The following is a 15,445-nucleotide window of genomic DNA, read 5'->3' on the forward strand; positions in this document are numbered from 1 at the left end:
GGTGTATATATGCAAATATGTGCACACATGGATATGAATGCGCATGTGTGTGTGAGGGTTTGGGTTTCCTTGAAGCTAACCCTGAGAAACATCCAATGGGGAGCCATTTCAGCCAGTGCAGGAGAGCAATGGGAAAGAGGGAAGCAGCCAGTGAGGGCCATTGGTTACCAATGAACTGCTTCGGTGAAAGGTAGAAAGGGGTCCTACTGGGGACCCCTGGGAACTAGGGGCAATACGCCTAGTCTCCAACCCAAGGGGCAAGACATCAAAGCTACTCACCCACCCACTCCCACCAGGCACTGAGGGAAGGTTGGTCACCTCTCCAGTGCTTTCCAACTTGACCTGCCTTTGGGCATGTCTCACCAAGTCACAGTATGCAGAGTGGGCCGAGGGATCTGGGCAGATGTTAGCACACCCGCTTAGGGTGGTGGATATATATGATGGTGCGACACCCTCAGGACCTTCAGATGGCTCCCATAGAGGCTGGCCTCAGCTGAAGAAACCTAGCTCATTCAAGGTCATGTTCCCTTCTGGGTGGCCCAAAACCAGTGACTGATCGATGAGGGGAAGCAGGGCCTGGCTCAGTGCCCTATCTTGTGTCAACCCTGAAGAGCACTCTGGTTCTACCCTGGATTGGTCAGACTGTTTATCTGGACTGCCTGGCAGCCTGGCCTCTCCCTATTCCCAGACCGGCCAACTCCCTTCCACAAATAATCCCCACATGCTAATTTCTCATCTAAGGTCCCTGGCTCATGGAGAACACACGGTTGTGCCCAGAGCCCTGCCATATTTATGGATGCCCATAGCGGGTAGGATATGTGTGGCATACTTCCCCAGTACCTTCTAGACACAGTGACTTTGAGGCCAGGCCAGTTCCTGTCCTCTGCTAAAGGCCGAGGACAGAGAGGATATTGGGAATTTAGCACTGAGGCTGGAACCTGAGGCATGGGTGACTTCCTCTCCACACTTCCCCGAAATGTGGACAGCTGAGCAATGGGACCACTGGCACACCTTACCCTGCCTATGTCTATCTCCTGGGAGCTCCAGGCAGCCATGTAGAGTGCACGCTGTTCCCTCTCTCTCCCTTCCTAACCACCAAGGCTCTTATACCTGGGAGAGCTTTTTCTGTAGGCAGCTGTCTTGTCTTACCTTGCTTTGCTTAAGTCAAGTGCAATCCATCAACAGCTTCCCCGGGTGAGCAGTCTACAGGCCACAGTGGCCTCTGGACCCTTTTTCTTGAGGTCCATATGGAGATGGGATACACTGGAGAAGCATAGGATATGGGCGCAGGACAGCCCAAGGCCCCAGGTGGCACCAGGTGTTACATAAAAGTTTATTACCAGGATAAATAAAGACAGTAGAGGGACATTAAAACTGCCAGTGTGGGGAGTGGGCAACCCCTGAAGTGAGGAAGGTGGGGAGGCTGTGGGGCTAGACGGGGCATGGAAATGGCCAGGTCCCCCAAATCGTGCACGATGGTCTATAGCTTAAGTCCCAGTGGGCCTGCCTTCCCACTGTACATGCCCTTTGCTCTCTGACATCTCTTAGTGCCTGGGGGTGGAGGGGGTTGAAAGCAGTCGTGAGTGGCGGTTATCAGTGAAGGTGCCCAGGCCCCATTACCACCACTGCCCCATCATTCAGAGATGGGGAAATATCTAAGGTGGAGAGAAAGGCTTGGCCTTTCTGCTCAGGTTGCTGGAGGGTTTAGGGATGGCTGCAAAATTACTCCAGACTGGATACTCCAGGCAGGATCCAAGCATCCTGGGAACCTCCATGGGAGGCTCTGGCACACCCTGCCCACCAGCATGGAGAGTTATGGAGAAGCCAATTCCTTAGGCATCTGTCTATGGTCCTCCTCTGCCTGCATTCCATGCGCCCCAGTTCCTTCTCATCCTTTTCTGGATGAGGCTGGATCCAGGACCCTGCGCGCTGTAGCTAGGAAGTAACAATACCCTTCTCGGTCTCCACAGGTCGGGTACCATCTCAGGGCCCTTCCAGCAGAGCCCAGAAAGTATGGTGGGTGGAGAACGGGAGGTCATGTGATCCTGCAGTATCCCAGGTCTCTATCCTCTCTGACACTGTATCTGCCTTTTTTTTTTTCTTTTTTCCTTCTGGTATAGAAAAGCCTTAGCAACCTGCCCTCATTACAGAGCTCTCTGGCTCCATCTCTATCTGAGAGACACCGCAGAGTGTCTTCCACAGTAACAGGGAGACATGCAGTATCCAAAGCAAGAGATGGTTGGGGCCCATGGTTTTCTTTCCTGGTTGGAGGGTCTCAGCCCTGAGGGGGTGGGGGGTGGGGCAGCTGCTCAAAATGTGCACAGATGAGAACCCTCTGAACTGAAAAGTCCAGCCAGGTACTTTATCCCTTGGGAATTCTTTTTTCCTTCCTGGAACCTCCTGCTCATTCTCTGGGGGGAAGGTGGCAAGTAGAGACTGAGTTGCCTATGGGGCAGAGGTCCTGTAGGGAGTGGGCAGAGTATACCAGGCTAGGCCTCTTGGACCACCCTGCTGCACCTGCTTCCCATCCACACCCAGTCTGCTCTGGGACTGGAAAACAGTGGGCAAGAGGGCAAGATGGCCCCTGTGTGGGCTGCAGAAGGGGAGGTCTCGCCTCAGCAAGCTATTGTCGCAGGTACTTCTCTTCAGGGCCAAGGTGCTCCATAGAATACACAGTTCTGAGCTTTACACCGGTAGGCCAGGAGAGCTGGGATGACAGTCCTACTGACCACTAGCCATGGCCATTCTGGGACATGTAAGCAGCCAGAGCTACCACCACAGCCACATAGAGACCGGCCCCCACAGCGATGGAGAGTGTGGCCAGGAAGAGAGCTCGGCGAGAGGTGGTGCTGGCCAGGCGGAAGTCCCCTTTGGAGATGGCCTTGCTGGTCTAGGGAGACAAAACGTTGATATAAGACAATAGCCCCATGCCCCTCCCCCAAACCCAGCCCAGTCCATCAGGTCCTTGGCCCCCATCCTGCAGGTGAGAGAGGTGGCCGGAGAGGCACTGCTGGGCCCCCTGTACACTTACCCCCTGGGAGAAATAGAAAGCAGCAATGCCCAGAGGCCAGAAGCAGCAGAGCATGGAGAAGAGAGTGAGTCCCAAGTGGTCCCTGGGAGGCAGGGTGAGGAAAGCGTCTTCACACTCACTCTCGCTGGAGGTCCCATCGCTCTGCAAGAGAGTGAGGTCTGCTGGCACCACCCAGGGTCTCGTAAACCCTGGCAGGCTGACGAGAGTTGAAAGCTCCCGTGGGTCCTTGGGTAAAGGTGCCAGCCACCAATCCCTGGGACCCACGTGGTAGGAGGAGAGAAGTGATTCCTACAGGCTGTCTTCTGACTCCCACACACGGGCTGTGGCCGTAATACAGAAATTAGATAGATATAGATAGATAGATAATAAAGATAGATAGATAGATATAGATAGATAGATAATAAAGTATGTAGTTTTTGTTGGTGGTTTTGGGGGTTTTGGAGACAGGGTTTTCCTGTGTAGTCCTGTCCTGGAACTTGCTCTGTAGACCAGGCTGTCCTTGAACTTAGAGATCTTCAGCCTCTGTCTCCAAGTGCCCAGGGCTAAAGGGGTGCACCACCACTGCCCCACTAATAATGTTTTTAAAAACACAGCAACAAAACAATTACTACCCAGCAGGTAGATACAGAACAAGCCTCGACTGCTGTTGAGAGCGGAGGCTGGCCTGTCACACTATGTCATGCCATCGAGAGCCTTTTCAGTGACCTGGTGAATTGGTACTTTTAGGAACTTCTCATCATGGAAGAACGCAAGTCTCTGAACCCAGAGATGTTCATCCCAAGAGAGAGCCTGGGGAAGATGGAAGATGAGTGTTCTCAGCGCCTGAGGACCGGGACAGCAAGTTAACAAATGATGGAAGGGCTCACAATGAAAGACCCTGTCACGTTACAAATCACCTTGTAGGAGATATTAAATTACACAGAGCGATATCGGAAAAATCAGGTTATTAAAGCCACATACTTTGTGGGAGAGAGGCAGAGAAGAAACATGATCAGCTACCAATATAATCACATTATTTTCCAGTGACTAATAGTTGCTATTTACAATGGTTGCTCTTTATCATTTGGGTGATAAAGCAAGCTATAGCTCCACCCTCCTCCTCTTTCCATAGGATATCAATAGGGTAGCCCATGCTAGCCTTGAACTTACCAGGTAGCCAAGGCTGACTTTGAACTCCTGATCCCTCTGTCTTCACACACTGCCCACCCCCCAGTGCTGTGAATACAAGTTGCCTTCGTTTTTTTTTTTTTTTTTTGTTTTGTGATGGGGTCTCACTGTATAGTGCAAGTTGCCTTTGAAGTCTTTATATAGACCAGGTTAACATCAAATCCCTCATCTTCCTGCCTCTGCCTCCTGAGTACTGCGATTAAGGGCATGCCCCATCATGCCCAGCTTAGAATCAACGTTTTTTTTTTGTTTTGTTTTGTTTTGTTTTGTTTTGTTTTGTTTGAGACAGGGTCTCTCTGTTTAGCCCTGGCTGTCCTGGAACTCACTTTGTAGACCAGGCTGGCCTTGAACTCAGAAATCCGCCTGCCTCTGCCTCCCGAGTGCTGGGATTAAAGGAGTGCGCCACCACGCCCGGCCAGAATCAACGTTTTAAAACCGCTACTTACCTCCTCCTCCTGACTGTCCTCCTGGCCCTGCAACTCCTCTTGAACCCCGTAGGACACAGTGTGGATGGTTACTTCCTCCTCAGCTTGACCAGGTTCTGAGCCCTCTTCTGCGGGTCCCGCTAAAGGTTCCCTGGCTTCGGTGAAGCTGGTCTCACAGCTGCCTGCTTTGGGCTCTTTGACCTTGTCCCTCCCCAGGAGGCAGCTAGGCCGATACCAGGCCTCCACGGCCAGTTGCAGGGACCCTGGGTCTAGGAGCTGGTGGGCACGGGCAGGACCAGCACCTCCTAGGAGGAAGGAATAAAGCTGCTCCTGGCAGGACCAGCCGGGCGGGGCCTCCGAGTAGGGGTAGGGTCTGTGGAGGTGGGTGGGGCTTCTAGGCAGCAGTGGGTTCTGTAGTTCACTCAGGCTCTCCATGGTTCCTCAGGCAGGACCTCGCCAGGGAGGGAAGTCTCCGGCAGCCACACAGTCTTCACGGAGCCTGTTAGGAGAGCAAGAGAGGCTGTCTTAGAGGCCAGGCCCCTGGATACGTGGCCTGGAGTGGTTGAGCAGGTAAACTCTGTGCTGCTTTGCCGTTTGTCACCTGTGGGACCTTGAGCTAGCTATTTCTCAGAGCCTCTGTTTCTCTGTCTGTGAAGTGAGGATGGCAGTGGTACTCAGTTCACAAAGTTGGTTCAGTCGTTTCCTTCTTTGGCACATGATTATTCAAGACTAGCTATATGCCAGGCACTGTACCTAATACGGGGAATACTGCATTGGGAGAGGCAAAAGTCGGGGGGGGGGATGGAGAAGTGTGTCTGCTGGTCTTCAGGAGTTTAATCTAAAACACCCTTGTCTACCCTGAAGGAGAAGCACAGCGCTTGGCAGCGCATGGGCTTAAGAAGTGCAATGGGCAGAACCGACAGAGAGGCAGGAAAGTCTGAGACGACGTGTGTGTGTGTGTGTGTGTGTGTGTGTGTGTGTAAGTGCTTTGAGACAGCTAAAAGGTGCTATCCCGGAAGGTTGGAGTTACAGGTGGTCGTGAGCCACTAGACATGGGTTCTGGGAATTGAGCCCTGGTACTCTGTAAGAGCAGCTAGTCACTTATTCAGTCTCCCATCCTCTCCCTTTATCATCATCATCATGATCATCATTGAGACAGGGTTTCTCTGTGTAGCCTTGGCTGTCTTGGAACTCGCCCTGTAGACCAGGCTAGCCTTGAACTCACAAGAGATCTGCCGGCTCTGCCTCCTGAGTACCGGGATTAAAGATGTATATCACTGCTGCTGGGCTTCATTCATTTATTTTAAGACGGTGTCTTACTACGTTGCCCAGGCTGATTTCAAACTCACTATGTAATCCAGGCATGGAGGCTTACTTACACCTGTAAACTCAGCACTTAGATTTGAGGCCAGCCTGGGCTACATAGTGAGACCTTGTCTCAAAACAAAACAAAACAAAACAAAACAAAAGCAGAACCTACTACAGAACAACCAAACAACTAAAGACTCACTATGTAGCTGAAACTGGCCTTGAAATCTTCCTGCCCCAACCCGCTGCTTACTGGGTGTGCACAAACACTCCTGGCTCATTAGGAGGGGTGAAGTTTACTGTATCCAGGTAAACCGAGGCTACTTGAAGCTCCCTGGTGACACAGGCCTGCTATCTCAGCTATTTGGGAGGCTGAGGCAGGAAGACCACAAAGTTCAAGGTCCGCCTAGACTACAGAGATACTGAGAAATCAGTGGCAGAGCTGGAGAGAAGGGTGCAGGCAATATTACAGGTCTCGGGGTAGACGGAACTGGGATTGAAGCAGGGTTTATTCTTAAATCTGTGTTTAGCTTGCACAGGGGGTGTTTATGGCTACAGCTCTTGGCAGGGCAGGGCGCTTTCCCTGACCTCCCACAATGTAGTTTTAGGAAGAGCACTTTAGGCTAATCTGCTCTCTAAGATCAGCTGAGCTTGGGAAGTTCCTGCAGCTCCTAAGGCCGAGCATCCTGGGTGCTGAGGTCTGCATCCGTGCACAACAGGAAGTGCACAGACCCTACAGGTTCAGATTATGGATGTACTGGAGGGCTGCCTTCCCTCCCTCCTTCCACTGTTTGCCGTGTACCCAGAAGGTTGGCTGAAGGGAAGGGAAAAGCCACTGAGTATGTCTATGACAGATCCACACACTCCAGCAGAGAGGAACAGATGTGGAGAGAGGGATGAAGCAGCCTCAGGGACTTCCATACTTTAGGGATGGTTCTGGTGTGACTTGCCCTGGGTTTTGGTCTGTGGACTTGGGTTCCACCTCGGCTTGGATGACTCTGGTGAACTTGCAAGGTCCTGAGCATCATCACCCATAAAGGCTGGATGATGCTGGGCAGTGGTGGCCAACACCTTTAATCCCAGCACTCGAGAGGCAGAGGCAGGTGGATCTCTGTGTGTTCAAGGCCCAACCTATCGTCTATAGAACAAGTTCTAGGATAGGACTACACAGAGAAATCTTGTCTCAAACAAACAAAAACCCCCAAACCAATAAAATAAAATAAAATAACAGATGATAAGCCCTCCCTATCCTATGAGGCTGCCTTTAGGATTCACAGAGATTACTGAAGTGACAGGGCCCTGAAGATGATACATGGAAGATGCTATTTTAAAATTTTATTTATCTATTTTATATGTATGACACACATGCACATGTACAGCACATGCATGCCTGGTGTCCACAGAGATCAAACATGTGTGTCAGATCCCCTTGGAACTGGAGTTACGGATAGCTGTGAGTCACCATGTGGATGCTGGGAACTGATTTGGTTCTCTGGAAGAACAGCCAGTGCTCTTACCCACTGAGCCATCTGTCCAGCCCCAGAGGCTTCGATCTTTATTTCTGGGCTTCAGGACTTGTCTTCACCCACTGGGGCCTTTCTGACTTCCCAGCTGGCATTCTGCTAATGATAGAAGAAGGGAAAGCCTAGGGAGAGATTTCTGTTCCCAAGGCTGAGCTTATCTGGTCCCATCCCCAATCAAGCATTCACCACCAATGCCTGGGAAGGAGTCATTTCTACGTCTGCCCCCAGGTGACATGGATGGAGTCTGAAGACAGAATGGCCCCAGGAGCAATGGCTGGGTAGTGGAGACAGAGAGAGAGAGAGAGAGAGAGAGAGAATGAGAGAACGAGAGAGAACATAGAGGAGAGGGGCATGGGATGGGGGCAGGGCACAGTGGGCATGTCCGAGAGGTCTTAGGCTTCCCTGGTTGACTCATCATTAGGGAGGGCATGGGCTGATACTTACATGAGGGGAACGGGATGAGAAGAGGCTGCTGTGGTGCTGAGTCCCTGAGAGTTCTGCACTGAACCTGGGGCTAGAGGAATGTCTAATGAAGAGTACCAAAGCACAGCAGACAGGGCATGTGACCCAACAGGCCAGCTCCGGATGCAGAGCAGGTACAGGTGTGCTGGGGTGTGGGACCGCCATGTGCCTAGGGGTCCTGCTTGGACAACGCTTTGCTGTGAGTTCCATGTGATTGTCACCCAGTGTGGCGATGGAGCACGAAGCTTAGGTTGGGATGTTGGTTCAGATCACAAATGCAGGGCCTCGTTTTTCCTCCCTGGGATTCCAAAAAGCAAGGAACCCTTGGATTACGGTGATGGGGACAAGGCTCCTTGCTGATGGCAGGGAACCAGAGTGCCCAAGGTCTATGTTTGGGGAGCCCATTCCTGGTCCGTCAGCCTTTTCTGGCCTTTCAGGTTTTCCTGAGATCACCCACGAAGGGTTAGGGGAAGTGCCCACAGAAGAGGGCAATTGTAGTGCCAACATTTTATGATTCTATAGCTCCACGGAGCCCCACAGGAGGGGCTCCTGCTAAAGTAGGAGATAGGCGAGCACATTTGGAGCCTAGTGAAGTACACCATCCTGATTTTGCCAGTCTGCCATTGCCCAGTGGGCAAGTTGAGCGAGGTGAGAGAAAAGCAAAATATCTGCCTTGGGCAGAGAGACAGGAGAGCCACGAAGTTGACTCTATCTTCCCAGCTCCACCTGTACCACCCCAGTCCATCTTATCTCTATCTATGCCTCCGAAAACCAAGGACATAGCTCCCAGAGGACCCTCAGTCTCTTCTCTAGATAGTCTTAATGGATAGCCCCTGGGTCTAAAGCCTCCAGAGTATTAGCCAAAGCAGCACTCTGCCTTTCTTCTTGTGGTTGAGGTGTGCAGGGGTCTTGAGGAAGAGCGGGCAGCCCCAGAGCATTTAGAACCACTACATGCATCAAACCCAATCCTGTCCTAACCTCTATAAGCCTTGGCAAGTCTCCATCCTTCCTTTTTACGCCCTCTCCTCCCCCCAGAAGGGATGGAGAGATGCCCAGAGACCATAAGGCTGTTCTCAAGCCCAAAGCAGGCTGAAGCAAGTGGCCCTGGCTCACTCTCCACTCCCGTCAGGCTCTCTAGCTCAAACACCCAGTCGAGCCTCTGTAGTCCAAGCCACCTACAGCCTTCTTGGAGTCCCTGCCTTCTTGTGCTCTGAGGGGTTCTTCCAGTCCCCCAAGCAAGGCTTGTCCCCCTCATACACAAAGACTTGTGATTTTTACACAGCAAAAGAACAAGAAGTCACTTGAATGTCCAAGAACTGGAAACAAGTTCAATAAATGATGGCATATAACCCGGTGGTGAAAGGCCTTTGAACAGGTCCATAAAGAATGACTTGAGAAAAAAACGCTCCTTGCCTGGTCCAATGAGAGGAAGAAAAGCAATCAGTGCACGAAGCCATCTGCACTCTGCCAAGTATCAACAGTGATGAGCGCCTGCCTGGGGTGGGAGCGCAGACGATCTACATTTTCTTCTTCATGTCCTCTTTTTTCCCGTTTCCCATATCTGTCTGTCTGTCTGATCTATCATCCACCTACAATGAATGTAAATTTACCATTTACAATTCTAAATCAGAAAAGAAAAATCTTGAGAGCTTAGGTTTCTTCTGAGCCCATTACCTAAAATCCATCCAGGGCTAAGAGTTCCGTCTGGGTTTGAGGTTGAGCGCAATATTAGAGCCTCTCCCTGCCCACACTCCTCCCTAGACTTCTGCTTTGGAAAAGTCACTGGTGGGTGGTTGCAGCCAGGAGTCATGACTTTAGACAGCTCATGTCTGCCCTCCCACCTCACTCCTACCCCCAACTACAAGGTCACTAACAGAGTTCAGGGCCTCATCCCAAGAACCTCAGTCTGGGTCCTTGGTGGAAGAAAAGATAGCGGATCACCAAGCTCTCTGTGCCGTTGACCTGGCTGAGCCCTTAGCCTGCCTTTCTGTGTTCTTGTTCTCCAGGGTAGGCGACCACACCAGAGCAGTTCTCATGACCACCGAGTGGTCCTGGTCTTACATGAGCTGAGTGTGCCTTCTAGACACTAGTGTGGTTGCTGGTGTGCTTGCAGGTGAGTGTGTGCGTATGTGTGTGTGCATATGTGTTTGTGCGTGTGCACACACATGTACTGTGCTCCAGAGGACAGGCATGAGAACACCTGAAGTTCCTATAATTACATAGGTTGGAGCTGAATCTGGATGCTGCCAAAGGAAAGTGGGGAGAAGGTGTCTCTGAGAAAGCCACGCCCTTGGGTTGTTTCCTGAACTGAGAACTATCCCAGCCCAAGCCCCTAGGTTAAGGCTTTGCACGCACAGGCCAAAGACAGGAAACCATCCAGGGGTCCCCAGAGTTCAATTACAGCCTCCTGTGGTAGGTGCGGAGCAACAGTAGACATCCTAATCCAGAAAATGTATGGGAGAGTTAGGAGAAGCTGACTGTAAAAACTCGGCTCAGTCGTTCCCTGGAAGTCTATTGGGAGAAGAACAATAACTCACACTTATTGAGCTTTTTACCACGTGCTGGGAACCAAACTGTTCTGAGAGCTCATTTGACTCTGTAATTCTGATGGGAGCACAACAATAGGGGGTGGCGGCTGAGGAGGGCTTTCTCTTCCAGCTGTGACAGACTGTGAGTGTCACATTAAGCTGCCAACAATAGCTAGGAAAGCTGGGGTGGGGAGAGACACGCCAAGGCCTTGAAGAATCATCAAGGGTTGCCAGGATTCAGGAGGCTGCAATCCCAAGATCGCAGAGGCAAGGGAGACCCAGAGAGGCCCTGAGCTTCCCTCTGGGACCTTTCCTGCTGTGTGAGGGGCTGGCTCAGGGTATGACAAGGAAGGGGACCTCAGTGAGCACCCCACGTTTTCCACTGTCTCCTCGATAAGACAACACTTCCGAAGCAGGGGCAAACCAGAAGCAGATCAGCCCTCATGCGAACTGAGGCCAAGCTTGGAATCAGGGACCTCTCGCTGGGTTCTGGTGACCTGCACAAGGCCTCCTGGCTGTTGGTCTGAGCAGCCATTCTCAGGTTCTAGGACAGGGCTGGTCAGTTCGAGGGTTGCTGAGAATCAGACTCAGGGCTTTATGCATGCTAGACAAACACTCTGCCAACTAAGCTCTAGCCTCAGCAGCAACTTTTTGTTTGTTTGTTTTTTAATGTAACTGGGACTTGAACCTTAAGCATATTTGTCAAGTGCTCTACCACTGAGCTACAGTCCTAGCTCTGCATTATTGTTTTCAATTTGTGTGTGTGTGTGTGTGTGTGTGTGTGATATAGGTTGCCTAGGCTAGCCTTGAACTTTAATCCTCCTGCTTCAGTCTCCTGGGTATGGTGGGGCATACCTGTGGTGCTAGCAGTTAGGAGCGGGGGACAGGAAGACTTCAAGCTACACAGAGTCTGAAGCTAGCCTGGGCTAGAGACTGTCTCAAAAACAACAAAACAAAACAAAACAAAACAAAACAAAACAAAACAAAACAAAACAAAACAAAATGTTAGACTATGTCCTGTATCAGTAACTACAGTGCCTGCAGTGGACCAAAGCTAGTCGTGCGTTTTAGTCCACTCAAGTGGAAGTCTAGCTGGGAGATGCCTGCAACCCTGGCAACTGGGAGACAGAAGCAGGAAGATCAAGAGTTCAGGGGCATCCTCAGCTACAAATTTACTTCTCGGCCAGCTTGAGCTACAGGAGACCTTGTTTCCCTGTGCCTTCCCTGCTCCCCAGACCCCATACACAAAAGGTTGATATTATAATAGAAAGCAGATCAATGGTTGCTACGGGCTGGGCCGGGGATGGGCACCCAGAAGGGGTCCAAGGACTCTTTGGAGTAATAGGACTGTTTCCTATCTTGACTTAGGGGTTGTCATATGAGAGAACATAAGTATATGAAGCTTATACCAAATACACACACACACACACACACACACACACACACACACACACACACACATATCTTAAATTAAAAAGGCAAATGCATTCTATAAGAAGATAAGATAAGTGTGGTGGCACATGCTTGAAATCCCAACATGAGTTCTAAGCCCCTGCCAAGTGCTTCAGATGCAGTAGCTGACTCACTTAACTATCTTCATGCATGGGAAAACTGGAGCTCAGAGAGACTAACAGGTTTTCTAAGAACACACAGCTGGTGAGCGGTAGAGCCTGAGCTAAGTCTGTCTGGCCAGAATACATACATTTAACTACTAAGCAAATACCTCCTCGACCAGGAGGTATGTGTGCATGCCTCTGTGTGTGTATGTGTGTACATGTATGTGTATGTGAGAACATGTTGACTTGGGTGCCAGTTCTTGCTTTCGCCCTGTTTGCAACAGAGCTGGTTTGTTGTCTGCCTCTGTGTCTGTCCCACTAGCTGTCTTGAGAGCTTCCTAGGACTCTCCGGTGTCTACGTCCCATGTTCCTGTAGGAACACAACATCAAATTGTACATGACACTTCTGAGTTCTGGGGATTTGAACTCATGGCTTTACCCACTGACCCACCTCCCAGACTCCTGTTTGTCTTTGAGACAGGTCTGAATAAGTTGCCAAGGCTGGCATCCTGCCTTTACCTCCACCAGGGCCAGCTCTATGAACTGTATCTTAAAACCTTACAACAGAGCCAGCATGGGGGCACATACCTGTACTTCTAACATTCAAGAGGCTGAGACAGGAGACTTTGGAGTTCCAGACCAGCCTGGACGACACTGAAAGACTCTACAAACGAACAAAACAAAAAGCAGCAAATCTGATTATTATCGCATCCTACTTTTCATACAAGAAAACCGCAGCCCAGGAAGGTTAAGAAAGATAGACGGAGTGAAGGGGCTGAGCCTGTATTTGAACTCAGGTTTGATATTTATCCAAAGCCTGGGTGTGTCTGGACACACCTATCAGGTATGTGCCCTGGGAGGCAGGAAAATAAGAGGAGAAGGGGAGCTAACACCAGAGTCATCAGGGAAGAGAAGAAATGGGGCCTTTAAGAAAAGACAAGGAGCTGGGCGGTGGTGGTGCACACCTTTAATTCCAGCAGTTAGGAGGCAGAGGCAGATGGATCTTTGAGTTTGAGGCCAGCTTGGTCTACAGAGAGAGTTCCAGGACAATCAGGGCTACACTGAGAAACCCTGTTTCAGAAGAAAAAAAAAAGATGAGGAGCTTTGGGGTGATTTGGCAGCCCAGGGAGGAAAACCTTGGAAGGCCTGGATTCCAATAAATCCAGGGCCATTAAGAGGGTCCTGAACTACCAGCCACCATCTCTCAGTGCATCAGGAGAGGCGCTTTTAAAGCGAGAATGAAACACCAGGACTTCCGAGTGGCAGAAGACTAAACAGACGTGGTTACAATCCAGGGAAAAGGTGAACTCTTTAAGAACAGGCACCAACTGCACCACCTTCCAGCCAGTAACACATAAACCGCTTGGCCAGCTGTGGAGTGCTCTGATTACGGTAGCTGTTGGTAGAAGGTTTATGCCAGATTGATAGCTCTTGGCCTGTAAGCAAGAGAGCCACAGAGTGAGCTAGGTGTCATTGCCTGCACCTTGCTAAATCTGCCAGAGAAGGGAGAAAGCCAGGCACGGGGACAAGGGCAAGGTGAGCTGAGCCAAGGCGAATGGCGAACACCGCTTTCTGTTTGTTTCAGCTCAGCAAACTTAACACAATTGATCATCTCCCACACCACTGTCTCCATCAGCTCCTCATTCCCCCCAACTGCTTTTGGTTGCTGTTTGTTTCTGAAGGGCCACATCTGGTCCAAGCTGACCTGAAATCACCATGTAGCTGAAGCTGCCTTGAACTCCTAGCGTTGGCCTCTGCCTCCCAAGTACTGGGAATATGAGAACGTACCGTCACGCCAGCCTCTAACAGCTCTTAAGCAAACCGTAGTCTCCTTTGCAGGAAAGTGACAGTGTAGGATGGCAAGATGGCTCAGTGGGTAAAGGGGCTTGCTGTTAAATCTGATGACCAGTTCAATCTCTGGGGTCCACATGGCAGATGGAGACAACTTCTGAAAGTTGTCTTGCTGCCTCCACATGAATGACGGCATAGACATTCCTGCTCCCTCCCCAAATAAAATTAATACCACGAAAATGTAGGAATCAATCAAATCAAGGGGCTGGGCTTGTGGCTGGGTTCATAGTTACCTAGGACGCGTGAAGCGCTGGGCTTGATTTCAGAACTTCATGAACCAGGGTGTTAATGCTGTCATCTGAGCACGGCAGAGGTGGGGACAAGAGGATCCATGGCTAGTCTGGGATACAGTACCCTGTAGCTATGTGACAGAGTGCTTGTCTAGTGGGCACAGGAACCAGAGTTCAACCCCCAGCATCACGAGAAGAGAAAGGAACAGCGGAAGAAACTGCTTGCCAAACAGCAGCAAGCACTCTGAACCCCTGCCAGAACAAGGTTCCATGCCTGCCCCTCCTCTTGGTCTGAGAGTGCTGAGGCACGCACAGAACACAGCAACAGTGATGTGTGACTTGCGAGGCTAGCCTACAGAAGGCATGGCCTTCACCTTCAGTTTGTTCATGGGGGACACTCCCTTGGAACCTTAAGCTGTCCTCTAGGGGTACTTGGATTGTATGTGGCCACCATGCCAGAGAGGCCATGTGTGATGTGAGCAGGGGTTCCAGTCGACAGACTCTGGGGCCATCCTGTCATTAGTAAGACAGACACCAGAGAACTAAGCCGCCTTGGGCTCTCTGAGTGTGCCCATCTGTCACCAGGTGAGCTCTGTCAATACCGCATGGAGTAGATGAGCTCAGAGCTAGCTCTGACCTGGCAAAGTCAGTTGTTTAAGCTGCTGTGTTTTGGGGGTGGTTTAGGGAACAACAGATACCAAGGACATCATCCTTGGTGCCTCTAAGCCTTTCAGTTTCTGTCTCCATCTCTGTTCCACTTCACAGCCATGTTTCTGGGAAGCTCCGCTCACATGCTTTAGCTCACAGCTTAAAGGCCACTTCCTTGGGAAGGCTCTCCCTGCATCCTCGGTTTAGCTTTTGGTTCCCTGGTTATCGGCACTCCACCGCTCCACGCTCTTCCTCTCAAAGTGCTTATCACAGTCTCTATTTATATACGTGTGATTCCTTGATTAGTGTCTTTCTCCCTCACCAGATTGTGAGCTCCAGAGGGGTGGAGACTGGGTTTGTCTTGCTCATCCATATATTCCCTTGCTTGATATATAGTAGGCACTCAAGAGAGAGCCTCATGAATGAGAGATGGAATTCATGAGCATGTGAGCTAGCTTTACTGTATCATACTGAGGCTCCTTGGTAAGTACGGACTTTCTAGGGCCACAGAAAAGGATCAGTGATTAAAAGCAGCTAGGCATGGTGGCCTGTGCCTTTAATGCCAGCACTTGGGAGGCAGAGACAGGAAGATCTCTGAGTTCAAGGCCAGCCTGGTCTACAAAGCTAGTTCCAGGACAGTCAGGGTTACACAGAGAGAGGTAGAGGGGGAGGGAGGAAGGGAGAGAGAGAGAGACAGAGAGAGACAGAGAGAGAGA

The 15,445-nt window shown here is 50.7% G+C and overlaps 1 protein-coding gene across 3 annotated transcripts in view; it reads right to left on the reverse strand.

Annotated features, from left to right (window-relative positions):
- Window positions 1-2,111: 2,111 nt before the first annotated feature.
- Syndig1l (synapse differentiation inducing 1 like) overlaps window positions 2,112-15,445 on the reverse strand; it is a 20,873-nt gene continuing 7,539 nt past the window's right edge. The window contains exons 2-6 of one of the 3 annotated variants that reach the window (XM_021179197.2): window positions 7,899-8,214; window positions 7,449-7,553; window positions 4,645-5,122; window positions 3,032-3,172; window positions 2,112-2,890 (exon numbers count right to left, since the gene is read on the reverse strand). In XM_021179197.2, the coding sequence (XP_021034856.1) occupies window positions 2,732-2,890; window positions 3,032-3,172; window positions 4,645-5,058 (714 nt within the window). In that variant the 5' untranslated portion in view covers window positions 5,059-5,122; window positions 7,449-7,553; window positions 7,899-8,214 and the 3' untranslated portion in view covers window positions 2,112-2,731. The remainder of the gene's footprint in view (window positions 2,891-3,031; window positions 3,173-4,644; window positions 5,123-7,448; window positions 7,554-7,898; window positions 8,215-15,445) is intronic. The other 2 variants (XM_029484333.1, XM_021179198.2) reach the window with 2 other exon arrangements.

Source organism: Mus caroli, chromosome 12 (genome assembly GCF_900094665.2).
Source record: "Mus caroli chromosome 12, CAROLI_EIJ_v1.1, whole genome shotgun sequence".
NCBI classification, from domain to species: domain Eukaryota; kingdom Metazoa; phylum Chordata; class Mammalia; order Rodentia; family Muridae; genus Mus; species Mus caroli.